Raw genomic sequence first — 25,642 nt, forward strand, 5'->3', positions numbered from 1 at the left:
CATAAGATAGCGTGTATTACGTCTAAGACAGTATGTATTAGGCCTAGGATTGCTAGGAGAGATTAGGTCTTATAGTTATGTTGCTTTTAAGTTTTCGGTTTGTCCAAATTCAGTAATAAAATTAAAAAATACTATTTTCTGTGATGGAAGCAATATTAAGACAGCTGGGATACGAGGACGGAGGTAAGGAATTATGATCAATAACTTGGATCGTGGATCTTACAAGACGCGAACTTTCGCCGCATTGATTAGTTTAAATTGAATGAATTGAACATGTTTTTGAGACAATGCCCAACACGGTGTTAAATACTCCCAATATTTTAAGATACTGTGGACGAAAAGGGTTCCTTTGTGTTAATGGGATGCCTCAAGATAAAGTGTCTAATTTTAACACAAATGAAAAAATTATGGTGTACGTTTTGCGAGGTTTTGTTTAGGTTAGTTGGTCATCTTCGGAACAGGTGGCGCTATATTTCCGGAGAGAGTAACCTACATCTTATTAAAACAATGGCACTTCTTAACAAAATTTTAACTATAAAGTAATGTCTTTAAATATAATAGTGGAGAGCAGAGTAATATGACGGTAATTACCTCACCGGACTTTCCTCTATAAGTAGCTGAAAGGGTCATTAAACAGCAGGTATTCCCAGGACGGGAAAAAATTGTCTGCAACACACTTTAAGGAATATAAATAGCTTTGAGTAGTAATGAAATATTATAGTTCATTTGCCAAAGTTATAACGTAATTTACATTCTTAAAACATGTGTGTTTTACATATTTGTTTTGACCACTAAATAAGACAAATGTGCACGATGAGCCAACCTTGAGCACGTGACTCGTTCCGTGATATGAGCAAGCCAGATACGGAGCTGAAGCGGGCCCTCCGGCACACTTACACAACACCACCATCACGTGTGGCAACCACCAACGGTCTACTGTGTGTGAACTAACCAGTCATGTCATTCGCACTACGTTTGCACAGATACAAAAAAATCGTATATCTTCATGTAAGAATGATAACGTACCATCTCAGCATTAACTCATTCATTTGCACCATTACTGCCATATTTAGAAAACTTTGTCTTTTTATAGGCAATGGATTATTTTAAATTATAAGAACCTAAGAAAAAAACAACTCTGCAGCAGGCCTACTGGCTCATGCAAATCAGGTTATATTTACACTCATTTCTTATCACTCGTGTCTATCATATTTTGAGTATACAGTATAGGCAAGCTGCTAATTAAATTGCACGTTTAGCATATAACAAACACATCAGCAAACATTTTTTACATGGGTGCAGAACCAACTTCATTAGGGTTCTTTAATTATCTGCAAAATATGCACATATTACTTAGTTTCAGTAAAGTAAATATGGTAGCAAGTCCTACTGTCACCACGTAAAAACCGGCACTTTACATACCTCACGCGATACCCTTAACACACACCAATATAAATAATACACACGGTACTAAATAATCTAATCGGTTTCAGAACTGGCTCCAGGCCTAAATTCTGAAGCAAATAAAGTTCGAATTATATATTTAGGTCCAATCAACCCGTCCAGAGCCTGGTGGATGTAGACCAGTAAGTCCAGTAGGATCCAAAAAGATCCTCAGGTCCAACAATACGTGACATATCACACCCCACAGTATATAAACAAAAACACATTTATATTATTCTCGTTATGTCAGGTTTGTTTAAAGTGTACTAATACCGTAGCACGACTAGATTTGGGGCCTTTTTTTGAACCCTTACTCGGTTAATATGGGTGCGCGTGTAGCCTAACATTCCTCACTAACTGCACTTTCCCCCTCACTTTCCCAACCCAGCCATTCTCATGCGTGGACATATTCGCACTTCTTGACCAATTCTCTCAGGCTTCGGGGCTATATATAATCCAATGATGATTTCCAGTTGTTTTGACTCAAGTCTCTTACTGTCTCAGCGCCTTATTCAAAAGAACACCTCAAGACATATTAGTTATTTTATAAACAATTTATTATTAATGCATATTTCAGGGGTTAAAGTATGAGCATTCATAAACTCTCTAAAATAAAGCGACAAGATCACCTAGTACGGTGTTCAAATGACTAAACAGGTTTAAATCACATTGACCCTGATCTTGGTCACTGGAACCTTGACTTTACCCCACTGTAAAACATTTAATTATTTAATTCTACATTGTTACTCTGTGTTATGATTTATGATAAAGGGTTCATTAGTTTTGTTTTCAAATGTTTGTTAAATACTATAAACCAACATCCATGCAATAAGTAAATCAATCCGATGATTTCACATCCATGACGTTGCGTTTGAATAATAATTTGTATCATAATTAAGTACATTTACATTCATGCAGCTACCTTAGACTGTATGAAGTGTTAACATTGTGTGCGTCAGTAGGCTAGCTACGAAATGCTAAGAAATACCCATCTTGCAGGATGGTTAGTCATACAAGGGCATGTGATCAGTAACCTGCGCTTGCAAACTTTGCATGCAATATAAAGATATCCTCCAGAACACGAGAGAGGATAAAGTAATTACAAAGCTCCGTGTACCTCATACCGACAGGTGTGAAGGGTCTAATGACTGCCACTCAATAATATAGTGTGTAAGATCATAACCGAGTTCTTGCTCGTGGAGTTTGCACATGGAATGCTCAAGTGTAGGGAGAGTCGTCTCTTGTAGCAACTTGCCGCATGTAACGGTAGCCCAACCTGATCCTGACAATCACGAAGTCACACAGTATGGTGGACGTTTTGTGCTGCCCATGTACAAAGATTTCAGATTTAGACAAATCATAACTTTTTCAATACTAAGATTATGAGTATCCTAATTAGAAAGCTTTCTTAAAGACATGTCTATCTGTATGTGTTTTAGAAATATAAATATATATATATATATATATATACATATGTCGTACCTAGTAGCCAGAACGCACTTCTCAGCCTACTATGCAAGGCCCGATTTGCCTAATAAGCCAAGTTTTCATGAATTAATTGTTTTTCGACTACCTAACCTACCTAACCTAACCTAACTTACGTTTTTCAGCTACCTAACCTAACCTAACCTATAAAGATAGGTTAGGTTAGGTTAGGTAGGGTTGGTTAGGTTCGGTCATATATCTACGTTAATTTTAACTCCAATAAAAAAAATTTGACCTCATACATAATGAAATGGGTAGCTTTATCATTTCATAAGAAAAAAAATAGAGAAAATATATTAATTCATGAAAACTTGGCTTATTAGGCAAATTGGGCCTTGCATAGTAGGCTGAGAAGTGAGTTCTGGCTACTAGGTACGACATATATATATATATATATGTCGTACCTAATAGCCAGAACGCACTTCTATGCCTACTATGCAAGGCCCGATTTGCCTAATATGCCAAGTTTTCATGAATTAATGATTTTTCGTCTACCTAACCTACCTAACCTAACCTAACCTAGCTTTTTTTGGCTACCTAACCTAACCTTACCTATAAATATAGGTTAGGTTAGGTTAGGTAGGGTTGGTTAGGTTCGGTCATATATCTACGTTAATTTTAACTCCAATAAAAAAAAATTGACCTCATACATAGAGAAAAGGGTTGCTTTATCATTTCATAAGAAAAAAATTATAGTAAATATATTAATTCAGGAAAACTTGGCTTATTAGGCAAATCGGGCCTTGAATAGTAGGCTGAGAAGTGAGTTCTGGCTACTAGGTACGACATATATATATATATATATATATATATATATATATATATATATATATATATATATATATATATATATATATATTCGAACTCAGCTCCTGGCTGTCTGGGTTTGAATCCTTCTGGGGTGTGGAGTTTTCAGTTGTATATTGGCTTGGGGACATTTCAAGCTTGTTCGAATTACAAGATATTACGCGTTCAGTTACAAGATATACATTGGTTGATACAAAGAGTGCTTAAAGGTTATGGATCTCTTGAAGCTCCTCCACTTCCGGACAGGAACCGAGGACACAGCAGGCGTTTCCCCTCTGGATCGCCACACTGAGGCGCTGAAACAAAAAACTGGCAGCTCTTGGGTCCCTGGTGACGTCAATGAGCTTGGAGCCCAATTCTTTGAGAAATCCGTATATGATATAATGTATTTGTAATATATATGTAATATATGTAAGATATAATGTAATAAATGATATATATATATTTGTCCCCGACAAAACAAATTTTAATTAAATATACTATGAAGACTACCAAGGTGTCACACTCATGACACAGCGGAAGTGATTAACTGTTGCAATGTCAAATACCTTACCATTAAGCTATTATTTTTTATTTTTTATTTCTAGACTTGTCAAAAATTCAATCCATCGTCCAAAAATGATAGCGACTGAGAGGCCATTGAAGGGCACGTTGATTTCCTCAAGAGGATTTGAAAAACCGCAACAACCTAACCACTCTTAAGCTTGATAGAAGCAAATTTAGCCTAACATATGCAATCTTATGCCTAATGTAGTACAACATATATGCATCATGCTAGGTCTTGGAGAAGGTTAGGTTTCTGCATTCTTTCCCGGTCACTTCACTAAGCTTCCACAACACTACTACAGCAGGCTCCAGCATCACCATAACATCCTCCCCCTCCCCCGGGTCAGGCAGTCACCATGACAGAGTAACGGGCCTGCACCTCTAGCCGGATGTTGGTTACTAATTCGCTTTTGTTCTTCCTGCATTTGTAACCATAGTTAAATGCACTGTACACAAATATAGACAAAAAAATTAATTAACAAACCAGTAATTGTAACATGAACAACAGACACTAGTAAATATTAACGTATACAAACGTTATTTCCTTAAAAACTAACATAGAGACATACATAGGAGCCCTAACCGCCCGTGTAGAAGGGGGATTACCTCTCGTCCCGCGTCATGTCTCTTCCGCCCAGACAAAAGGGAAGGTGGATCACTGCTTCCTGGCCAAACTCGTGTCCTTCACCCCCACACACTCCCTTTTGTCCTGTAATTGTTATGCAGATTGTCTTTTATCATGCAGTTTCTTTTTTTTATAGTGATGGCCTTTTCCCTATAGTACATACAGTCGCGTCTTTGTGACTAGGATCGTTATATTTTGTTCGAAAACGTCTGTAGTATATTAGGCCTTCGGTAACATTTATGATCTACAAGCTGGTATTTGTTATCCTATACAATATGAAGCAATATATACAGATCGTATCAATGACCTCGCAATGAGGAACGCTTAACAATGGATTCAAATATTACAATTTAAAAAATAAACGTTGGCAATTGAGACGAGTGGAATAATCTGGCTGGGTCGGTGATGCGAATATCTTGGAATGTTTTAAGAACAGCTTTGTCATATACAGTAGCGAAAATAATTTACACAAAGTGTATTGATATTTGTACATGGTGTAACGCGACCATCTATATAAGGTCAAATACCGCCGTGTCCATATTGTGTTTACAACGTCAAATATGAGTACCCAATTGTATCAGGGATTCTAGAATTGAGATAAATAATTGACAATATCATAATAATGACCTGCCAGCGTCTCGATCGGCCATTCTGAACACTTGAATTATACGAGCACAACATCGTTTGGTTCCTAGTATGTCACTGCAATTTACAGCAAACACACTCTGATTAGAGAATTAATCTGCAGGTGTGAAAAACGAGCGTTAAAATACATGACAATATACAATAATCCCAAAATACTGAATTATTGGTGATAAAGTATTTAATACTTCGGTATCAGCTTTGAAGAGGATTCCTCAAAAGATGATGCAATTATTTTTATTTTATTTTCGCCAATTTTCTCATTAAGGTGAGTTGTTAATTTGTAAAGTGAACGTACTAGAATGGATATAACAATGGATAAAACAATGAAAGCAAAGAGACGTCCTAAATGAAAATGAATCTGATTGGAGAAAAGTGGTAAGTGGGGTACCACAAGGTTCCACATCTTGAGCCCGACCCTTTTTGTCATATACATCAATGACGATGCATTCAGAACGATGAGAATATTACAAACCACATCATCAAATCTACAGATGACACCAAGATTTATTGCAAAATTGGAAGTGAAGATGATATTGAGGCCATAGAAAGATATCTACAATGGTCGAAAGACTGGCAAATGCTGTTTAATATAAAAAAAACGCAAGACCTTGCATGTGGGGCATAACTATGCACAACTACCAAATCATTACCTTGCAGCAAATTGATGAAGAAAAGGACCTTGGAGTCAGAATCCACCAATCATTGAGTTGCACAAGTGGGAGCTTCAGTAAAAAAAATCTACCAAATCGGAATAGTCAAACGAACCTTTGACTTCTAGGAAAAGACGGTAACTTATCCAACTGTACAAATCTCTATTGCCTTCCACAATATACGTGGACTACTGTATCCAATCATGGAGACCTCATGTTCAGAACGACATATCTGCGTTGGAGAAAGTTCAACACCGGGTGACAAAAATCATCCCAGAACTAATTTGGCTCATACCAGGAACGGTTGAGGGCCACAGAGTTAACAACACTACAAACCAAGACATGACAGGGCTGATCTCATCGAAACTTAAGATACTGAACAATTTAGAGGACCAAGACCACTTCTTTTAAACGTCAAATGAAACACATACAGGGAGCAACGAATACAAACTTTTTCACCTATAGTTATAAACCAATGGAACCGCTTACCCGCCGAAGCCATAAACACCAAAACATTGCTGTTCAAAATCCAACTGGATAAAAAAACATTCGAATAAATGGGAGAACCTTTGACAAGCCGTCAGCTTCCTGTCTTCGCTGAGACCACAAGAGACGTTGGCCCCTCTGGCAAATTCGGGTAAAAAAAAAAAAGTGAAAATGCGTAGCCTCTAGCACAATTTGCTTTCAAATTTGTTTTATATTTTACTACTAAAATCTACACCTAATTATGAGTCTCCATCAGCATATAGCTACGATTACCTGACAAGGGGAAGATATTAAAATATCACGAACACGTCACATCACACTAGGCTGGAGTCAGGAACCTAACCTTTGTTTAAGAGAACGGTTGAGGGGTTGCGGAAGTCCCGCTCTTCTCCCTGCAGGGACTGCAGCATTCTACAATAATATGTTTTTATATACTTTTAAATATGATAAATTATTATTTTTTTTTTGTGACATGACAATGTACTTGGAAAATCTATACAAGCAAACACTTCTCAGCACTTAACAGTAACAATATTTTTTTCCCAGCATGCCTGTTCCGGGGACCCAACAGGAATGCTAAACATATCACAATAATGAATACATTAATAACAACTACACAGAAGGTTTAAGCTAAGCTTAGCAGTGTTTCATCAGAGGCGCAATTAGCTGACGTAACGTTTCTGCAGATCATTATAAAATGATTCCAAATAGAAGCTAGAAACCCCAAAATACAGGTAAAAAAATATCTAAAAACGGAAACCAAATAGAGATGGTCCATTATACATGTATACTAATTCGGTTACAGAAAAGAACAATGTATATTAGTGATAATGAAAGCTAATATTGACCCAAACTATGTTTACATTCTAGCACGCGTGTGGAATAGTTTCAGAGTAATGTGGCAAGTAAGCAGGACAAAGGAATGTGTAATGAGCACGTCAGGATCAGCGGCAGGTGGGTCTCCCAACATCGTGGGTTAGTCATTACCTGGGCGGAAGCTGTCCCCCACAAGGCTTCCCGGGGCAGATCGGCCACACCCTCACAACCACTATACAACTACATGTATTACCTTATAACGCGTCATGTTAAATATTTCATTAAATTCAGTCACAGGCGGATCATTACAGCCGGCTGATCATTACTAAATTTATATAAATTATACTGCAACAGAACTATATACAGTATCGGTAGAGTAATTACACCTAGTAATAGTACTTACAAGGCTTCAAAATACGAAGCTAACAATTCAAAAAGATTGATATCAATGCTTATGATTTCGTTTTAAGATAATAATGAAAATAATGTTCTATTGTTCAGACACACTATTCATTAAATATGTAAATACGATGAGATATTATCAGCATATCATATCTGCCTAAATTTAACATGGCTTATATATGACCTCTCGTCTTAGTGAATAAATGCAGCTATATGCTATGAATTCTGTCGCAACTGTGCAATGATTCGATACACAGATTATGGTTTCAACAAAATTTACATTGATACCTTTTCACATCCTTATCAGAGAGGAACCTAAGAGGAAACAAAGTTCACTGCATTTGCCCTACAATATAGAAATCTTCATTGCCAACAACAAAAAATAAGTTCTCACTAAGTCTCATTACATACATCAGAGTCCAGATAGTAGTCGAGGGCAGGTGGGTGGCGGGAAACAGCGGCCACCTCTCCCCCTCCAATATCTCAAGGGCAGCTGACGCACTTCCCCTCAACTCTATGTAGTCAAGGTGAAGTACTGACATCGTGCGCAATATCCACACCAAAATTAAAACAAATACACATTTCTTTGCATTAAAACACGAATTAACTGCTTTACTGGGTAGAAACTGTACATTGGGTAGATACAAACAAAATTATTTTAGATTTTAATCTCAACTATTTAAAAATACAGTACCACTGTCGCAGTTTGTAAAAAAACAAAAACTCTATAGACGCAGTATTAAACTCCGAAATCAGATCTTCCAAATAAAACCGGTTACCTTGTATCCCTTACAATATTTCGCTCTCAGTAGATAAACGACATATGAGATAAAGAAACAAGTAGTGTATTGTGAAGACTAATAACACACAGCAACTCCTCTATAACTCTGTAATATCTCCAAATTGCTCAAACAAGTAAGTATTAGCGATAAGACCTACCATTAATGTATAATGACTTACTGTAAATATACAGCTCTTTAAATAGAACATTCTCTGTAACTAGCTGACATTGTAATTATAAGGTGTGAAGGATAGAAGAAATTGCCAATGTAATAATCTCCGTTGAGGTCCGATAAAGATCTTTTGTGCCCTCTGTAATCTTTTTTGCACTACCGCTCACAGGTTGAGCATGGGGTGCACAATAAACTAGCCGCCTCCGGCGGCAACAATAATAAAAAAATGCAATCATGTGAAGGCGAGTTCTGTATGATGCCAAAGTCAACAATAAATAAAACACAAGTGCCTACTACTCACTAAATCAACTCAAAAATATCTTTATATAGGAACTTTTATGTTTGAGCAAAGCTGCGTTCAAGTCTCTAATTAATATGTAGATATATATATTAAATAATATTCAAAACGTTACACCTTTATGTATCTGTATCATTCCTATGAACTTGACAACCGAAATATATATGATACACTTATATATATGATACATAAATCAGTGTGCGAATGACGTCACTGGTTTACGAAAAGTGTCATGCAAATTTGTCTTTTACGGTAATACATATAAAGTCCTTACAAAACCTTTCTTTAATTACACACCGCAATCTTATTGACTTATAAAAAACCTCTTCGTATTAGAGCTTCTGTGTTGTGTTGAATAAACTTTACAAGCAGGCCTTTACAGAATAACTATCCGGCACATGAACTTACTAGATGGAGTATCCGGCTGTTTCCGGGTGTCTCTCATTTCCCCCGTCCCACCCCAAATCCTTAACCCGACCCCTTTCAAGTGCTATATAGTCGTAATGGCTTGGCACTGTCCCCATGATAATTCCTTCCTCCCCCTCTCACTCCTTGACCTTCAATATTTCCCTTTCCCCCTCCCTCTCTCCCCTCCTCTTCCCCTCCCTCCACACTAAGCATATTTAAAATGGCAGACAATTGAAAAACTAATATAACTCTACGGAAAACTAAAACTCGATTTCAGACCATGAAAATCAGAGGGGTTCGCCATAGATGCCGATATTTTGTAAAGGGTGGCACTGAAGCCGACTCGAAATAGGCGTATGACACTCCCATATCACCTATGTGTCACCTTGAAAAATGGGCGAGGACTAGCCCCAAGAGTCTCCCTTGAACAGACAGGCATTCTCTTTTATTTTTAGAAATGGTTTGAGAGAACAGCAAATAGTTCAGTAGGGCCTATCTGTACATACATCCAGTAACAGTACCTGGCGCCATGGAAACACAAAGCTCGTCCCTTAAACGTGACCTGGCTTACAATTACCAAGTAATATGTTACTATTCAGTCCTGTCTAGAACCAAACCTAGGCTATCCCTAACATCACATATCAAAAGAAGGGCAATTACACAAATCGGCTGCCTATCTTCTTCGTCCTTGACCAGCCTTTGGAGTACGTACAAGATAACGCCAATACCCATTCGAACGTTGAGTCTAATTTGTTTTCTTCCTATTTCTAAAAGATTATGATAAGTTGACAAAAAATTATCACTGCTTTATCATAGCAATACTAAGGAAAAGGCAAACCTCTCTTGAAACCGGAAATGCTTGGGAATCCTAAATTAGGATTTCTAATAATGAATGGTGTTTATTACTGAGAAACTGCTTAGAATAACCTAAGCAGGATGGTATAACAGATCTTTCGCGTTCAATCACATTCGAAGGTCCGGGATTCAATTCTCGCACAGGACGGAGACGTTAAGGTGTTTAATACACCTGATTCTTGTGTTCACTCAGCAGTAATTAGGTACATGGGAGATGAGACTGTTGTAGATTGCACCTTATGGGAGGTCATTTTGTTGACCTAGGTTAACAAGCCTAACAGGCTTCCTCTCCTCGATAATGGAAAATCCAAATAGACGAGGTCTGAGAAGTAAACCAAGTGTACCTCTCAGGTTTAAATACATTCACTCACTTGCCTCAGGATATTACACGGTGTCAGCTTTAGATACCGTGTCATGTGCTTCATTTGCATTAGTAAGTCTTTGTTAACGCAGTAAATATGATCCTGAAGAAAAACAGTTTGGATTACCCGAAGGTGGGCTCTTTCAGGCTGGTCTCTGAAGTGTAACCTATTCAGTACAAAATATTTATATTGCAACCAGTCCTCCTAATAACACGTCGTATTTTGACAGTATGCTCTACCTAAGGTCAAAAATTGTCCGTACTAGAAAATGGTAGCGGCTCGCGAATCTAACCATGTCCCGTTTTCTCTTCCTGTGTCCTCTGGTAGATTAGGATAAGGCACGTTAGTACGACAAGTTTCTTGACGTTGGGAACGTTAGTGAGAACGGGCTGAATATTGTGATTTCAGCACGCAGAAGTCGGGGCGAGATGAGGACTTCTCCTTACTACAAACCTACCAGGCAATTGTTATATTCTTAACTTCTAGTAAAGGTAAACAAAAAATTCCATCTATCCAAAGGGCTGCTTAGTTGAACCTGATATTACTTATCGACAGTCAAAGCATAACACTCTAAACGCTTTCCAGATAAGTATTAACTACGTAATAATTATATATAATAGGAACACAGAACCTAGGCTAATTAAGTAATGCTGTGATTTATCCTCCTGGCACTACAGTAGCCATGTAATTACATGTTAGCTTAGTGCTAACACCGATCATTTTCGCTATTTGCATGTATAAAATACAGCAGATACTTTTGCTTGATTTAAAATTCTACAGCAAATATCTAAAAACTGAAACCCGATCAGCCTTGTACTTGTTATCTGTTGGTGTTTACAGATAGCCCTTATCTCCTTTTAACATTAATAGCATTTCACCATAAAATATTACTTCTTACCTATGAAACCTATCGGACATCGTGGCGTACGTTATTCCATCAGGTCGTATTAGAATAATTAAAGACTCAGAGAGTCCCAGGACTCTGAGCGGCACAGCCTCACGCAGTCACTGCTGAAGTCAGACTGGCGGTGTTCCCCAGGTGTCATCTGGACGCGTTAAGAGTTGCCGGTTACTCCAGTACACGGATGTTATCAGTGAGGTGAGATGCCTCGTCCGCCATTATTGAATGAACAGCAACTTCCAGCGCAGAACGACCTCATAAACAATGGATAAATGCTCATTAATCCATCAGCTAAATCCCATATTTATGTAACCATTCTCAGCAATGAAGAACACTTAAAACTGATTATGTTCGAACTTTTCTTAAGCAGTGCTTCGCTCTCTTCCTGTGTTCGAATCACACCTCTTCTCAAATGTTTCACCCGCGTACTGCAAATACAAATAAGTGCAACCCGTCCTCCTCAACAAACGTCAAATGTTCGTTAATCCTTCCACTAAACCCATGTTTAAGAATAAAAAACACTTTACATACGACTCACAATATTAATCAACCCGTCCTCGACTCAAGTTCATTACATCTAGCGGTCGACCCCACAGACGCATTCATAAATTTTTATATGCTGTTTATTCAAAACTGGAATTTTTTCACATATAAATTAATTTTATAATATATTAGCATATTGTGCATATATAAGCATAGGTTAGGTTAAGTTACGTGTTTAGGTTCTGTTGGCGATTATTTGTATTTGTAGTACGTGGGTGAAGCATTTACAGCGTTGTGGATCAAAGAAAATTCGTCAGTGAAGCACTTGCATAAACCCCCCTGTTTATGAATGAAAAACGGTTTGCACACGACTCACAACTGATTTCGTTCGAACACTTCCGGAACAAGTGCTTCACTGACGAATTTTGTACGAACCACAACGCTGTAAATGCAGCCCGTCCTCCAAACAAAGATCCAAAAGTGATTCCATGCACCCGCCAAACCCCCTGTTTATGAATGAAAAGCGATTTACACACGACTCACAACTACTGACGTTCGAACATATCCGGAACAAGTGCTTCAATGATGAATTTTGTTCGAATCACAACGCTATAAATGCTTCACCCACGTACTACAAATACAAATAATCGCCAACAGAACCTAAACACCTGATCTAACCTATCCTATGCCTATATATACACAATATGCCAATATATTATAATATTAATTTATACTTGAGAAAATTCCCGTTTTGAATCAACAGTATGTAAAAAATTTATGAATGTGTCTGTGGGGTCGACCTCTGGTCGACCTCTGGATGTAATGCACTTGAGTCGAGGACGGGTTGAACAGTGCACAGCCTGTACGCTGCCTGGTCACGACTAGATTGAAAATGTAAACTATTGGTTGGTGTAGGTTTTTTTTTATGTAAATCAATATTTAAGTTGTAAGCAGCCAGTAGGTAATAAAGTTAATTTGTACTTAGTAAAGTACAAATTTATATATACAAAAGTACAAGTGTATATATATATATATATATATATATATATATATATATATATATATATATATATAATATATTAATATATATTTATATATATATATATATATATATATATATATATATATATATATTGTGACGATAATCTCCTTCAAGAGATTGAGCCTGCTCTTCCCTCCACAATTACGTCGTTGGAATTATATAAAACTACTATGGAAGAAATGTCCAACAACGACAACAACACCAGCAAGGTTTGCCAGAGCGCAAAACGTTGCAGCCAGAGACACCTGTTCAGACTCAAACCGCCAAACTACCTGTTGATCGCTACCGGCTCCGCTGATTGGTCGCCGGTCTGGCTGCAACTGCACTCGGCCCCCCCATACTACTTGATGTCTGGGGTCGCCACGACCTCAGACCTCAGAATACTCAGTGCTTTCGTGGTTATCACTCCTCCCGGCTAGACGTTAGCGTGTACTGAGAGAGGTGGTAGCTTAAAGCCAATATTCCAGCACCTTCCCTTTATTTTGTGTTGCACTTCTTGTTATTTTGCCTTAACGTAACTTTTCATTGTGTCATTTAAGTATTCTTATTATTTTGATTGATTGATTTTATTATAAGAATTTGTTTGTCCATTTTTTCATGTTTTGATTTATTTAACGTAATTAAAATTTCATTGTTAAAGTTTACTTGTGTTTTGTGTGTCTTCTCCTTACCTTACCACAGACGAAGTTCCAGTTTTTTCTTTTTTTTTTATAACTATGTGACGAGGCCATACCCCTAGCCTTAAACAGCCGAACACCAACGCGTTACCGTCACAATATATATATATATATATATATATATATATATATATATATATATATTAACCTTTGTAACCTTTCCCCCTACCGCCCACGGTATAGGTATGAGATGCATAATAAAAGAATCAAATCAAATCTCCTGCCGTTCGCTTTGGGCATCTGGCCAATTCTGGATGCTTCTTCATTTTTATGACGAGTGAGCGATGCAATACGCAATAAACACATTCTCACTAGAGTCTATTCGGGGTACTCATCAATATGGGAATGTATAGTATATATATATACACATGCATACAAGCAAAATAACATTTGCACAATGTATGAAATTGTTTTCACTGTGAGCAACAAAGAAGTTTCCAGATATCGCTAATTTCCGTATAGACGCCTACTTGGCACGGCACGGATTGTCCAATAAGAGGTCGGTGCCAAGCGTGACGTCACCACCAATTCGAACGCTGATTGGTGCCGTCTGGTAGAGGCTCTAGTAGGTTCGAGGCGAAAACGTACGCGTGCATATATAGATTCAGGTGTGTCTTATCCCAGCAGAAGGACAGTGAACAGTGCAGTGACGATCGCTTAGGAAAGTCGTCAGGCAAGAACTGAGCTTTGCAAGCTTCTATAGGATTAAGACAACGTTTTAAGGTAATAATCCATTACTCTCTACTGGTATAGTTTAGTTAGTTAGCTTTGTAAATGTAAGTGAGCAAAAGTAGTACATACTCTCCCAAGTTTACAGTTCAGTTGTACCTTATTACCGGTATCCTTGCAAATATTATTAGATTAATCAAACATATATATATATATATATATATATATATATATATATATATATATGTGTGTGTGTGTGTGTGTATATATATATATATATATATATATATATATATATATATATATATATATATATATATATATATACATATATATATATGTGTGTGTGTATATCACGAAAATAAACACGTGATTAAGAATGTGACAATGTCAGACCACGGAGGAAAAATGAAACAGGAAATTTCCTTAAGTACTTTCGTATATTAAATACATCTTCAGACCTTCTGAAGATGTATTTAATATACGAAAGTACTTAAGGAAATTTCCTGTTTCATTTTTCCTCCGTGGTCTGACATTGTCATATATATATATATATATATATATATATATATATATATATATATATATATATATATATATATATATATATATATATATTATATATATATATATATATACACAGAAGTACAACCCCTCTATGGAACATTTACTGCTATCAAAGATTATGATAGCAGTAAATGCCTATATAAACCGATTTCCAGTAAGGTATACAAGGTTAGGATGCGCATCGCCTGCATACTGCGTCACCACAATATTGTGACTGGAATTGATAACAGTATGTTATACAACAGAACAATCGCATATTGTTGTATGTGATTATAGAAGCATAAGTAATCTAAACCGTTAATATTACCAAATAATAATAGCCGCATCACATACATGCATGTCAAAACGGAAGTGAATAAAGTGGATCGAAACTTCGGCCTTTTTGAAGTTTTTATTTTATTCAAGAGCTTGCACAGTCTTATTGTTTGGTCATTGTAGCTATAATTATGCATGCTTCAATGTTGACACTGCTAACTTTGTATTGAATATTCACATTATACTTTGATAGGCTATACTTTGCTGCTACGTCATCATAGGCAATTAAATAATGTAAACAGAATTTTGTGGTTCATTATTCGATTACTTTTTTAATTATTTGTCAAAATTATTGTTGTCGATTAAATATTATATAAACTAATATTGCATAGCATTACTTCAATATAGGAGAGCTCATATAATGTTTTAACATTTAACAATGTTCACGAACAACTAAATTTACGAAGCAAATATCCAGTTAGTGTTGTGTTGTATCTAGTATTATTTCAAATAAGATTAGCTTAAAAGCTTAACTTTACACAGTTTAATTGCATTGGACATGAGTTATTCTTAAATCTACTGACATTCATATTGTTCATATTAAAATAAAATAAACTAATTAAAGTTAAATCGTTTACGCAAATTATCCGGTATAAGATTAGCTAATCTTCGTTTAAGACAGACAAGAGCTTAGATTAATATAAAAAACATACCTCTTATATAATGGAACGTGTCTTGACCAGTAAATGGAATTTATTAATGTTGGTTGGCTGGCAGGATGGCAGCTCCGGCTATCGGGATCGACCTGGGGACGACGTACTCGTGTGTGGGAGTGTTCCAGCACGGCAAGGTGGAGATCATCGCTAACGACCAGGGCAACAGGACCACGCCCTCCTACGTCGCCTTCACAGACACAGAGAGACTCATCGGTGACGCCGCCAAGAACCAGGTCATTTGCCACACTTTCATCTTTACCAGCTGTAAATATTGTAAAGCAGTTGTAAATATGACAGTTATACGTAATATGTTGTTATAATTTAACGAAATAATAGCATTTCACTTGAGATTAACGGAAGCATTTGCAACGTTGCAGGTGGCCATGAACCCCAACAACACTGTATTCGACGCCAAACGCCTCATCGGACGGAAGTTCGAAGACCCAGCAGTACAGAGCGACATGAAGAACTGGCCCTTCACCGTGGTTAACGAAGGTGGAAAACCCAAGGTTAAGGTGGAGTACAAGGGCGAGATTAAGACCTTTAACCCAGAGGAGATCTCCTCTATGGTGCTCACAAAGATGAAGGAGACCGCTGAGGCTTTCCTTGGTCGAAGTGTTAAAGACGCCGTTGTCACCGTCCCCGCCTACTTCAACGACTCCCAGCGTCAAGCCACTAAGGACGCGGGTGCTATTGCCGGCATCAATGTTCTCAGGATTATCAACGAGCCAACTGCTGCCGCAATTGCTTATGGGCTTGACAAAAAAGTAGGCGGTAGAGGGGAACGTAATGTTTTGATCTTCGACCTTGGTGGCGGAACCTTCGATGTGTCGATCCTTAGCATCGATGAAGGCGTCTTTGAGGTAAAGTCTACTGCCGGAGATACTCACTTGGGCGGCGAAGATTTTGACAACAGAATGGTGAACCACTTCAAACAAGAGTTCCAGAGAAAATACAAGAAAGATTTAGGTGGCAATAAACGAGCTGTTCGTCGACTGAGAACTGCCTGCGAGAGAGCCAAACGAACTCTCTCATCCTCCACTCAGGCCAGCGTGGAGATCGACTCTCTGTTCGAGGGTATCGACTATTACACGTCCATCACCCGCGCCAGGTTTGAGGAGCTGTGTTCAGACCTCTTCCGAGGGACACTAGAGCCAGTGGAGAAGGCTTTGAGAGACGCAAAAATAGACAAAGCTGGCATCCATGAACTGGTGTTGGTGGGAGGGTCTACCCGCATCCCAAAGATACAAAAATTGCTGCAAGACTTATTCAACGGAAAGGAACTCAACAAATCAATCAACCCAGACGAGGCGGTGGCCTACGGTGCTGCCGTACAAGCGGCCATCCTACACGGAGACCAGTCTGAGGGCGTGAAGGATGTTCTCCTGCTGGACGTGGCGCCTCTGTCGCTGGGTATAGAGACAGCAGGTGGAGTGATGACAGCTCTCATCAAACGAAACACAACCATCCCAACCAAGCAACAGCAAGTATTCACCACGTATTCTGACAACCAGCCAGGTGTGTTGATCCAGGTGTATGAAGGAGAGCGAGCCATGACAAAAGACAACAATCTTTTGGGCAAGTTTGAATTGAGTGGCATCCCTCCCGCACCTCGCGGAGTGCCTCAGATCGAAGTAACCTTCGACATCGATGCTAATGGCATTCTTAACGTATCTGCGACCGACAAGTCGACCGGCAAGGAGAACAAGATCACTATCACCAATGACAAGGGTCGCCTTAGTAAAGAAGAGATAGAGAGAATGGTAAACGAAGCAGAGAAATACCACGAAGACGACGCCAAACAACGAGAAAGAGTGGAAGCCAAGAACCGCTTAGAGGCTCTGTGCTTCAGCATCAAGTCGGCAGTCTCTGAACCTTCAGTTGGCGACAAACTCTCAGCCGAGGAGAAGAGATCCGTCGAGGAAAAAGCTCAAGAAACTCTCAACTGGCTGGACGCCAACCAGCTGGCAGAGAAGGAGGAATACGAGCACCAGATGAAGGAGTTAGAGAGAGTGTGGCGTCCTCTGGCCAGCAAGGTGCATGGGCAGGGCGCCGGCGGAGGCCAGGGAGGAGCTTCCGCTAGCTCGGGACCCACAGTCGAGGAAGTCGACTAGACATACGAGCTGAGAATGCTACCTGAAAGTGTTTCATTTGTTTATGTTATCTGTTTAAAATGTCTACTGAATTGCCGCGCATGTTTATGTAATAATAAGGAAAACAAGTGTTGTTTTTGTAATGTCTTACAAATATTTGTTATATATAAACGCATGGATATGTATTTTTGTATTACAATGCCGAAGCATATTTATGAGTTTTGCTTACCTTATAGAGGGGTTGTAAGTTGAAAACATTTCAATAATTACTTTTCAATATTTATGTGCAATGAAAGGTAAATACACCTCTCATTGTTACATCCCATATATCCATATATGGAATGCTAAGATCTATGTACATCTACATTTATATGAATAGCACAAATCACAGGTGTGGACTAGAGTATTTATACAATTTCTACTGTCATATTGGTTAATATGATTAATATTGAACGCTTTGCATACAATTCATATTATAAAGATGAAAAATGAGGGCGGATATTTAAGAGGGTTGAAAGGACCTCAAACAGAACAGCCCATCATCAAAACATTGCCCAAATGCTCAACCCGTATGTCTAATGGAAACAATAATGAGAAACTTTCTAAACAGCATGTTAAGGGACTGACAAGAATGAGGGATAAAGACAAACCAGTAAACTTGTCTTCATATTCACTGTGAATGAGATAGACTTAAAGGAAATAAGCGATATAGCCCCCCCTTGAGAATCATCGGTCACTGTACTTCATTTGAATATCCTGTGAATGGAGGAATGACTGAGCCAGGAAAAAGATCAGTAGAGAGAAGAATGGCATTCCAAAGGGCAAATTATGAGCGAATAAGAACATTTCTATCAGACGTACCACGAGAGAACATAGATCGAAGAATACACGAGACACGATGGACTTTCTCATCCAGAATTGTCGGGAAACAGTCGACAGGTTTGCTCTTGTCCAAAAGGTCAGGGTTGTTGGAAACAAGGATGCTGATTTATGGATCAAATTACCGGGTATATACTAAACATATATATATATATATATATATATATATATATATATATATATATATATATATATATATATATATATATATATATATATATATATATATTTCGTCTATGCCTTCAAATGCCCTCTTGGGGATTGTAAGCCTCAAAAAACTCAGTATATAGGCAAGACAACAACATCTCTTTCCAGGCGTTTAACGATGCATAAGCAACAGGGCTCCATTAAGGAACATATAGCCTCTTCCCACAACCAAACCATCACCAGAGAAATCTTAGCAAACAACACAGAAATCATCGATAGATACAGCGATAGCAGGCGGCTCGACGTCTGCGAGGCACTACACATCAAGAAGTCAACACCAGCAATCAACAGCCAATTAATGCACAATTATATTCTACCCACTTCAAGACTCCGCTCCAATATAGAAGCATCAAGAAATATGGGCCAATAAAAATAGGCCTTCTGCAGTTACCTACTTTTAATACCTGTTTCATTGTTTCGTGTTCTGTCTTGTGTTAAAAGTTTATTTTCACCTCATCCAAAACTAATATATATATATATATATATATATATATATATATATATATATATATATATATATATATATATATATATATATATATATATATATATATATATATATATATATATATATATATATATATATATATATATAGTTGACTTTGTTGACCAAACCGCACTCTAGAAAGTGAAGGGACGACGACGTTTCGGTCCGTCCTGGACCATTCTCAAGTCGATTGTGTTGACTTTGTTGACTATAGTTGACTTTAAATGGATGTAAATAGAGGCTGCCTCGTATGGGTCAGTGACCATTCTACAGTTTCCTTTATTCTTATGTTATTTACACTTCACCCATAGTTTAAACTAGTGTGCAACGTGGCAAAATGTACAAGTTAGAGAAGCAGTGAGAAATGACAGAGAGTGTTCCAATATATACGAGAATATCTAAGCAACTGAAGATAGGCACTTTGAAAAAAAGAGAGACTTCAGAGTGATGAGATATTACCAGTGTGATTCAACAGAGGCCAGGGCTAGGGAATGGATCTAGCCAGTTCCTAACCCTTTTAATTTTAAGTGTAGTAGTCCAATAATATGTGATGAAAAGTGAAATGGCGACTGCACATTCAATTCAGTGCTTCAAATACAGATATGACGGAGTTAAATACACTAAGGAACCTGTACAACAGTTGATTAAATGTTAAGAGAAGTGGCCAAAGAACAGAAACTCTACTTCCTTAAGCATGATTATGAAAGAACACGCGCGCGCGCACACACACACACACTCACATGACTCACAGTATTAAGGAAGGGGGCAGTCAGTATTTCTGTAGATCTACATGGAGGTGCTAAAGAACGCCTTATGCAATAATAAAGATGAGTAACACTCGGAGTCATCGGGGAGAGACACCCTCGGCGCATCCTCCCTATAGCGACTACATTATCTATGAAGGTCATATTTATAGACCTATATCACCTGATCACCGACGAGAAAATGGTGATAATATACTACGGTGATACAGTAACTGGTGAACGTATATATATATATATATATAAGCCTATACTTGCATAAACCACAAGTGAAGATTAACAATCTTTGGACAACACCCACCAGTGGGACTCGAACCCAGAAAGCACAACTACCTTCCAGTAGCTGCCATAACTAGTATGCTTTAACCCACTACACCATCAGACCCTACAAAAGAAGTAGAGACTTCGAGATATATATATATACATCCCAAATATCTCCACTTCCCGAGGGCACTAGATGAGTGTGGGGTTAGTCTGCATTTTTCGTCAATCCACTGTCAATGTGAGAGAACTCGTGTCCAGCTTATAAGCCTATACTTGCATATATATATATATATATATATATATATATATATATATATATATATATATATATATACGCCTATATATATACGCTAGGTATAAGCCTATACTTGCATATATATATATATATATATATATATATATATATATATATATATATATATACTTTGTCTATATATATATATATATATATATATATATATATATATATATATATATATATATATATATATATATATATATATGATAATATATATATATATATATATATATATATATATATGATAATATATATATATATATATATATATATATATATATATATATATGATAATATATATATATATATATATATATATATATATATATATATATATATATATATATATATATACGCCTATATATATACGCTAGGTATAAGCCTATACTTGATATATATATATATATATATATATATATATATATATATATATATATATATATATATATGGCTGACACACGATTGGGTAACTTGTTAATTATTATTATTAATAATAATTACTTATTATTAGTATTTTGAGAGCGTGTAGCAGTACCGAGGTAGTGGTATACCAAATCAATAGGGCTAAAAATATACGAGTTTTCGTTTCATTTTCGGAGCGCATGCGCTCCTGTAGGTTAGGTTAAATTGTGTTAACTAAAAGTGGGGAACTGGGTAGGCCTAATGTTGCAGGCAAGGTACGTTAAGTTTACCCTCTCGGTAAACACCTCCTGCGCCAGGTGAGTACGACGGGTTCACCATAGCCCGTGCTGCTTGCAACTTTTAGTTCCCAGTAGCTGAATCTAAATCATCAACAACATACCGTCTTACCTATTATCATCACATATTACATATTACGTTACATATTATCATCACATATTATTACGTTACATATTATCATCACATATTATTACGTTACATATTATCATCACATATTACATATTATCATAATATTTTACATACTACGTTACATATTATCATTAATTTGTAATGCACCTTAACTATTACTAGAATCTGGACATTATATTTGGCTCTAGGAAGTCACGTTTACTAATTTTCTGATGGGGGTTACCTCCTTACCCGCCAGTGGTGACGTCATCGTTTTACACCCACTGAATATTTCTGCCAATTAACTTTCTGAGCCGGTGGTGACGTCATCCTTCTACACCCACTCTCAACATCTCTGCCAATCACCTTCTGGGCCACTAGTGACGTCACTGTGAGCTGTGCCAGTGAGCGTTGCTCGTCGAGTATTCTAGGGAGTTCGGCAGAAAATAAGCGCTTATATATAGCAGCGGAAGGCCAGGAACAGCTAGAAGGAAAGTGAAGTGAGAGCTGTGAGGAAGGTGAGGTTTGTTCACCCACCAGCTACCTTATTACTTGAAGACAAAGTATATCAAGTAAGTATACGTACGGTTATCAATAATTTGCGAGTGTCAAGTGTATGGGATTTATACATTTTTAAATTAATAATATGTATTTATATACGCAAAATATAGCGTATATAAGATACTGTTGTAATTCACATAATATATGTTATTTGTTATTATCATTTCAACAGATTCCATGTTATTTGATTAAAGAAAACTATACTATGAAGTATGTTTAAATGTACTCACCTAGTTGTACTTGTGGAGGTTGAGCTCTGGCCCTCTGATATCTCTGTCTCTGGTGTCGTGTTATTTCTGTAGTTTCTCCATACCCTTGTGCTTAGCTGCCTTGCTTCTTTACATGCCTGATTGAACCACGGACTCCATTTTTGGTTTCTGTTTTTTCTTTCTGGGCCGAGATAAACCTATTTCCTGCCTCCTGACACTTCCGGGTGATAGAGTCCATCATGCCTTGTACAGACTTTCCACTGAGTTCTGTCTCCCAACAATGTTGTTGACATACGTTGATTTGCTGGCAGGATGGCAGCTCCGGCTATCGGGATCGACCTGGGGACGACGTACTCGTGTGTGGGAGTGTTCCAGCACGGCAAGGTGGAGATCATCGCTAACGACCAGGGCAACAGGACCACGCCCTCCTACGTCGCCTTCACAGACACAGAGAGACTCATCGGTGACGCCGCCAAGAACCAGGTCATTTGCCACACCTTCATCTTTACCAGCTGTTAACGTATGTTGTAAATATGACTGTTATACGTGATGTTGTTATAATTTAACGAAATAATAGCATTTCACTTGAGATTAACGGAAGTGTTTTCAACGTTGCAGGTGGCCATGAACCCCAACAACACTGTATTCGACGCCAAACGCCTCATCGGACGCAAGTTCGAAGACCCAGCAGTACAGAGCGACATGAAGAACTGGCCCTTCACCGTGGTTAACGAAGGTGGAAAACCCAAGGTTAAAGTAGAGTACAAGGGCGAGATTAAGACCTTTAACCCAGAGGAGATCTCCTCTATGGTGCTCACAAAGATGAAGGAGACCGCTGAGGCTTTCCTTGGTCGAAGTGTAAAAGACGCCGTTGTCACTGTCCCCGCCTACTTCAACGACTCCCAGCGTCAAGCCACTAAGGACGCGGGTGCTATTGCCGGCATCAATGTTCTCAGGATTATCAACGAGCCAACTGCTGCCGCAATTGCTTATGGGCTTGACAAAAAAGTAGGCGGTAGAGGAGAACGTAATGTTTTGATCTTCGACCTTGGTGGCGGAACCTTCGATGTGTCGATCCTTAGCATCGATGAAGGCGTCTTCGAGGTTAAGTCTACTGCCGGAGATACTCACTTGGGCGGCGAAGATTTTGACAACAGAATGGTGAACCACTTCAAACAAGAGTTCCAGAGAAAATACAAGAAAGATTTAGGTGGCAATAAACGAGCTGTTCGTCGACTGAGAACTGCCTGCGAGAGAGCCAAACGAACTCTTTCATCCTCCACTCAGGCCAGCGTGGAGATCGACTCTCTGTTCGAGGGTATTGACTATTACACGTCCATCACCCGCGCCAGGTTTGAAGAGCTGTGTTCAGACCTCTTCCGAGGGACACTAGAGCCAGTGGAGAAGGCTTTGAGAGACGCAAAGATAGACAAAGCTGGCATCCATGAACTGGTGTTGGTGGGAGGGTCTACCCGCATCCCAAAGATACAAAAATTGCTGCAAGACTTATTCAACGGAAAGGAACTCAACAAATCAATCAACCCAGACGAGGCGGTGGCCTACGGTGCTGCCGTACAAGCGGCCATCCTACACGGAGACCAGTCTGAGGGCGTGAAGGATGTTCTCCTGCTGGACGTGGCGCCTCTGTCGCTGGGTATAGAGACAGCAGGTGGAGTGATGACAGCTCTCATCAAACGCAACACAACCATCCCAACCAAGCAACAGCAAGTATTCACCACGTATTCTGACAACCAGCCAGGTGTGTTGATCCAGGTGTATGAAGGAGAGCGAGCCATGACAAAAGACAACAATCTTTTGGGCAAGTTTGAATTGAGTGGCATCCCTCCCGCACCTCGCGGAGTGCCTCAGATCGAAGTAACCTTCGACATCGATGCTAATGGCATCCTTAACGTATCTGCGGCCGACAAGTCGACCGGCAAGGAGAACAAGATCACCATCACCAATGACAAGGGTCGCCTTAGTAAAGAAGAGATAGAGAGAATGGTAAACGAAGCAGAGAAATACCACGAAGACGACGCCAAACAACGAGAAAGAGTGGAAGCCAAGAACCGCTTAGAGGCTCTGTGCTTCAGCATCAAGTCGGCAGTCTCTGAACCTTCAGTTGGCGACAAACTCTCAGCCGAGGAGAAGAGATCCGTCGAGGAGAAAGCTCAAGAAACTCTCAACTGGCTGGACGCCAACCAGCTGGCAGAGAAGGAGGAATACGAGCACCAGATGAAGGAGTTAGAGAGAGTGTGGCGTCCTCTGGCCAGCAAGGTGCATGGGCAGGGCACCGGCGGAGGCCAGGGAGGAGCTTCCGCTAGCTCGGGACCCACAGTCGAGGAAGGTCGACTAGACATAAACAGACAGTTGAGAAAATGGACGCAAACATATTGATTGCCAGTATTCATGCAATCACTGAATACAATAATGATTGAGCGATGTGAATGTACACTGAATGTTTAAATTTCGAATGAATGTAGTAAACTTCAAATATGTGAATTTATCGTTGTTATCTTTTAAAGAGAACTTGATTTTGGACCCCTATTAAACTATATATATATATATATATATATATATATATATATATATATATATATATATATATATATATATATATATATATATATATATATATATATATATATATATATATATATATATATATATATTATATATATATATATATATATATATATATATATATATATATATTATATATATATATGACAATGTCAGACCACGGAGGAAAAATAAAACAGGAAATTTCCTTAAGTACTTTCGTATATTAAATACATCTTCAGAAGGTCCTTCTGAAGATGTATTTAATATACGAAAGTACTTAAGGAAATTTCCTGTTTCATTTTTCCTCCGTGGTCTGACATTGTCACATTCTTAATCACGTGTTTATTTTCGTGATATACACATATATATATATATATATATATTATATATATATATATATATATATATATATATATATAT

At 38.1% G+C, this 25,642-nt stretch overlaps 3 protein-coding genes and 1 long non-coding RNA gene across 5 annotated transcripts in view; 2 read left to right on the forward strand and 2 right to left on the reverse strand.

Moving 5' to 3' along the window:
- The window catches only part of Sans (SAM_USH1G_HARP domain-containing protein Sans), a 48,230-nt gene extending 36,391 nt beyond the window's left edge, over window positions 1–11,839 (reverse strand). For both annotated transcript variants that reach the window (XM_045748730.2, XM_069325459.1), the window contains exon 1: window positions 11,680–11,839. In XM_045748730.2, coding sequence (XP_045604686.1) covers window positions 11,680–11,699 — 20 coding nt within the window. In that variant the 5' untranslated portion in view covers window positions 11,700–11,839. The remainder of the gene's footprint in view (window positions 1–11,679) is intronic.
- A 2,612-nt stretch (window positions 11,840–14,451) lies between these two features.
- Window positions 14,452–18,395, forward strand: LOC123762431 (heat shock 70 kDa protein cognate 4). Its single transcript, XM_045748943.2, has 3 exons — window positions 14,452–14,607; window positions 16,153–16,324; window positions 16,469–18,395. Exons 2-3 carry the CDS (start codon window positions 16,154–16,156, stop codon window positions 18,203–18,205), a joined length of 1,908 nt encoding a protein of 635 aa, XP_045604899.2. The 5' UTR covers window positions 14,452–14,607; window position 16,153; the 3' UTR covers window positions 18,206–18,395.
- Window positions 16,223–22,901, reverse strand: LOC138365250 (uncharacterized). The gene is made up of 3 exons (XR_011228780.1): window positions 22,679–22,901; window positions 22,140–22,371; window positions 16,223–16,353 (listed from the first exon to the last, which is right to left on the reverse strand). It is a non-coding gene; the product is annotated as an uncharacterized lncRNA (long non-coding RNA).
- Window positions 22,325–25,186, forward strand: LOC138365240 (heat shock-related 70 kDa protein 2-like). The gene is made up of 3 exons (XM_069325507.1): window positions 22,325–22,459; window positions 22,969–23,140; window positions 23,276–25,186. Exons 2-3 carry the CDS (start codon window positions 22,970–22,972, stop codon window positions 25,052–25,054), a joined length of 1,950 nt encoding a protein of 649 aa, XP_069181608.1. The 5' UTR covers window positions 22,325–22,459; window position 22,969; the 3' UTR covers window positions 25,055–25,186.
- Window positions 25,187–25,642: the final 456 nt, after the last annotated feature.

This window comes from Procambarus clarkii, chromosome 2, assembly GCF_040958095.1.
Source record: "Procambarus clarkii isolate CNS0578487 chromosome 2, FALCON_Pclarkii_2.0, whole genome shotgun sequence".
Classification (NCBI taxonomy): domain Eukaryota; kingdom Metazoa; phylum Arthropoda; class Malacostraca; order Decapoda; family Cambaridae; genus Procambarus; species Procambarus clarkii.

Bases quoted from the DNA above. Each gene is read 5' to 3' on its own strand.
- LOC123762431 (XM_045748943.2), top strand. From the start codon at position 16,154: ATGGCAGCTCCGGCTATCGGGATCGACCTGGGGACGACGTACTCGTGT. The intron at 16,325-16,468 runs GTCATTTGCCAC...GCAACGTTGCAG, and splicing joins GTGACGCCGCCAAGAACCAG to GTGGCCATGAACCCCAACAA.
- LOC138365240 (XM_069325507.1), top strand. From the start codon at position 22,970: ATGGCAGCTCCGGCTATCGGGATCGACCTGGGGACGACGTACTCGTGT. The intron at 23,141-23,275 runs GTCATTTGCCAC...TCAACGTTGCAG, and splicing joins GTGACGCCGCCAAGAACCAG to GTGGCCATGAACCCCAACAA.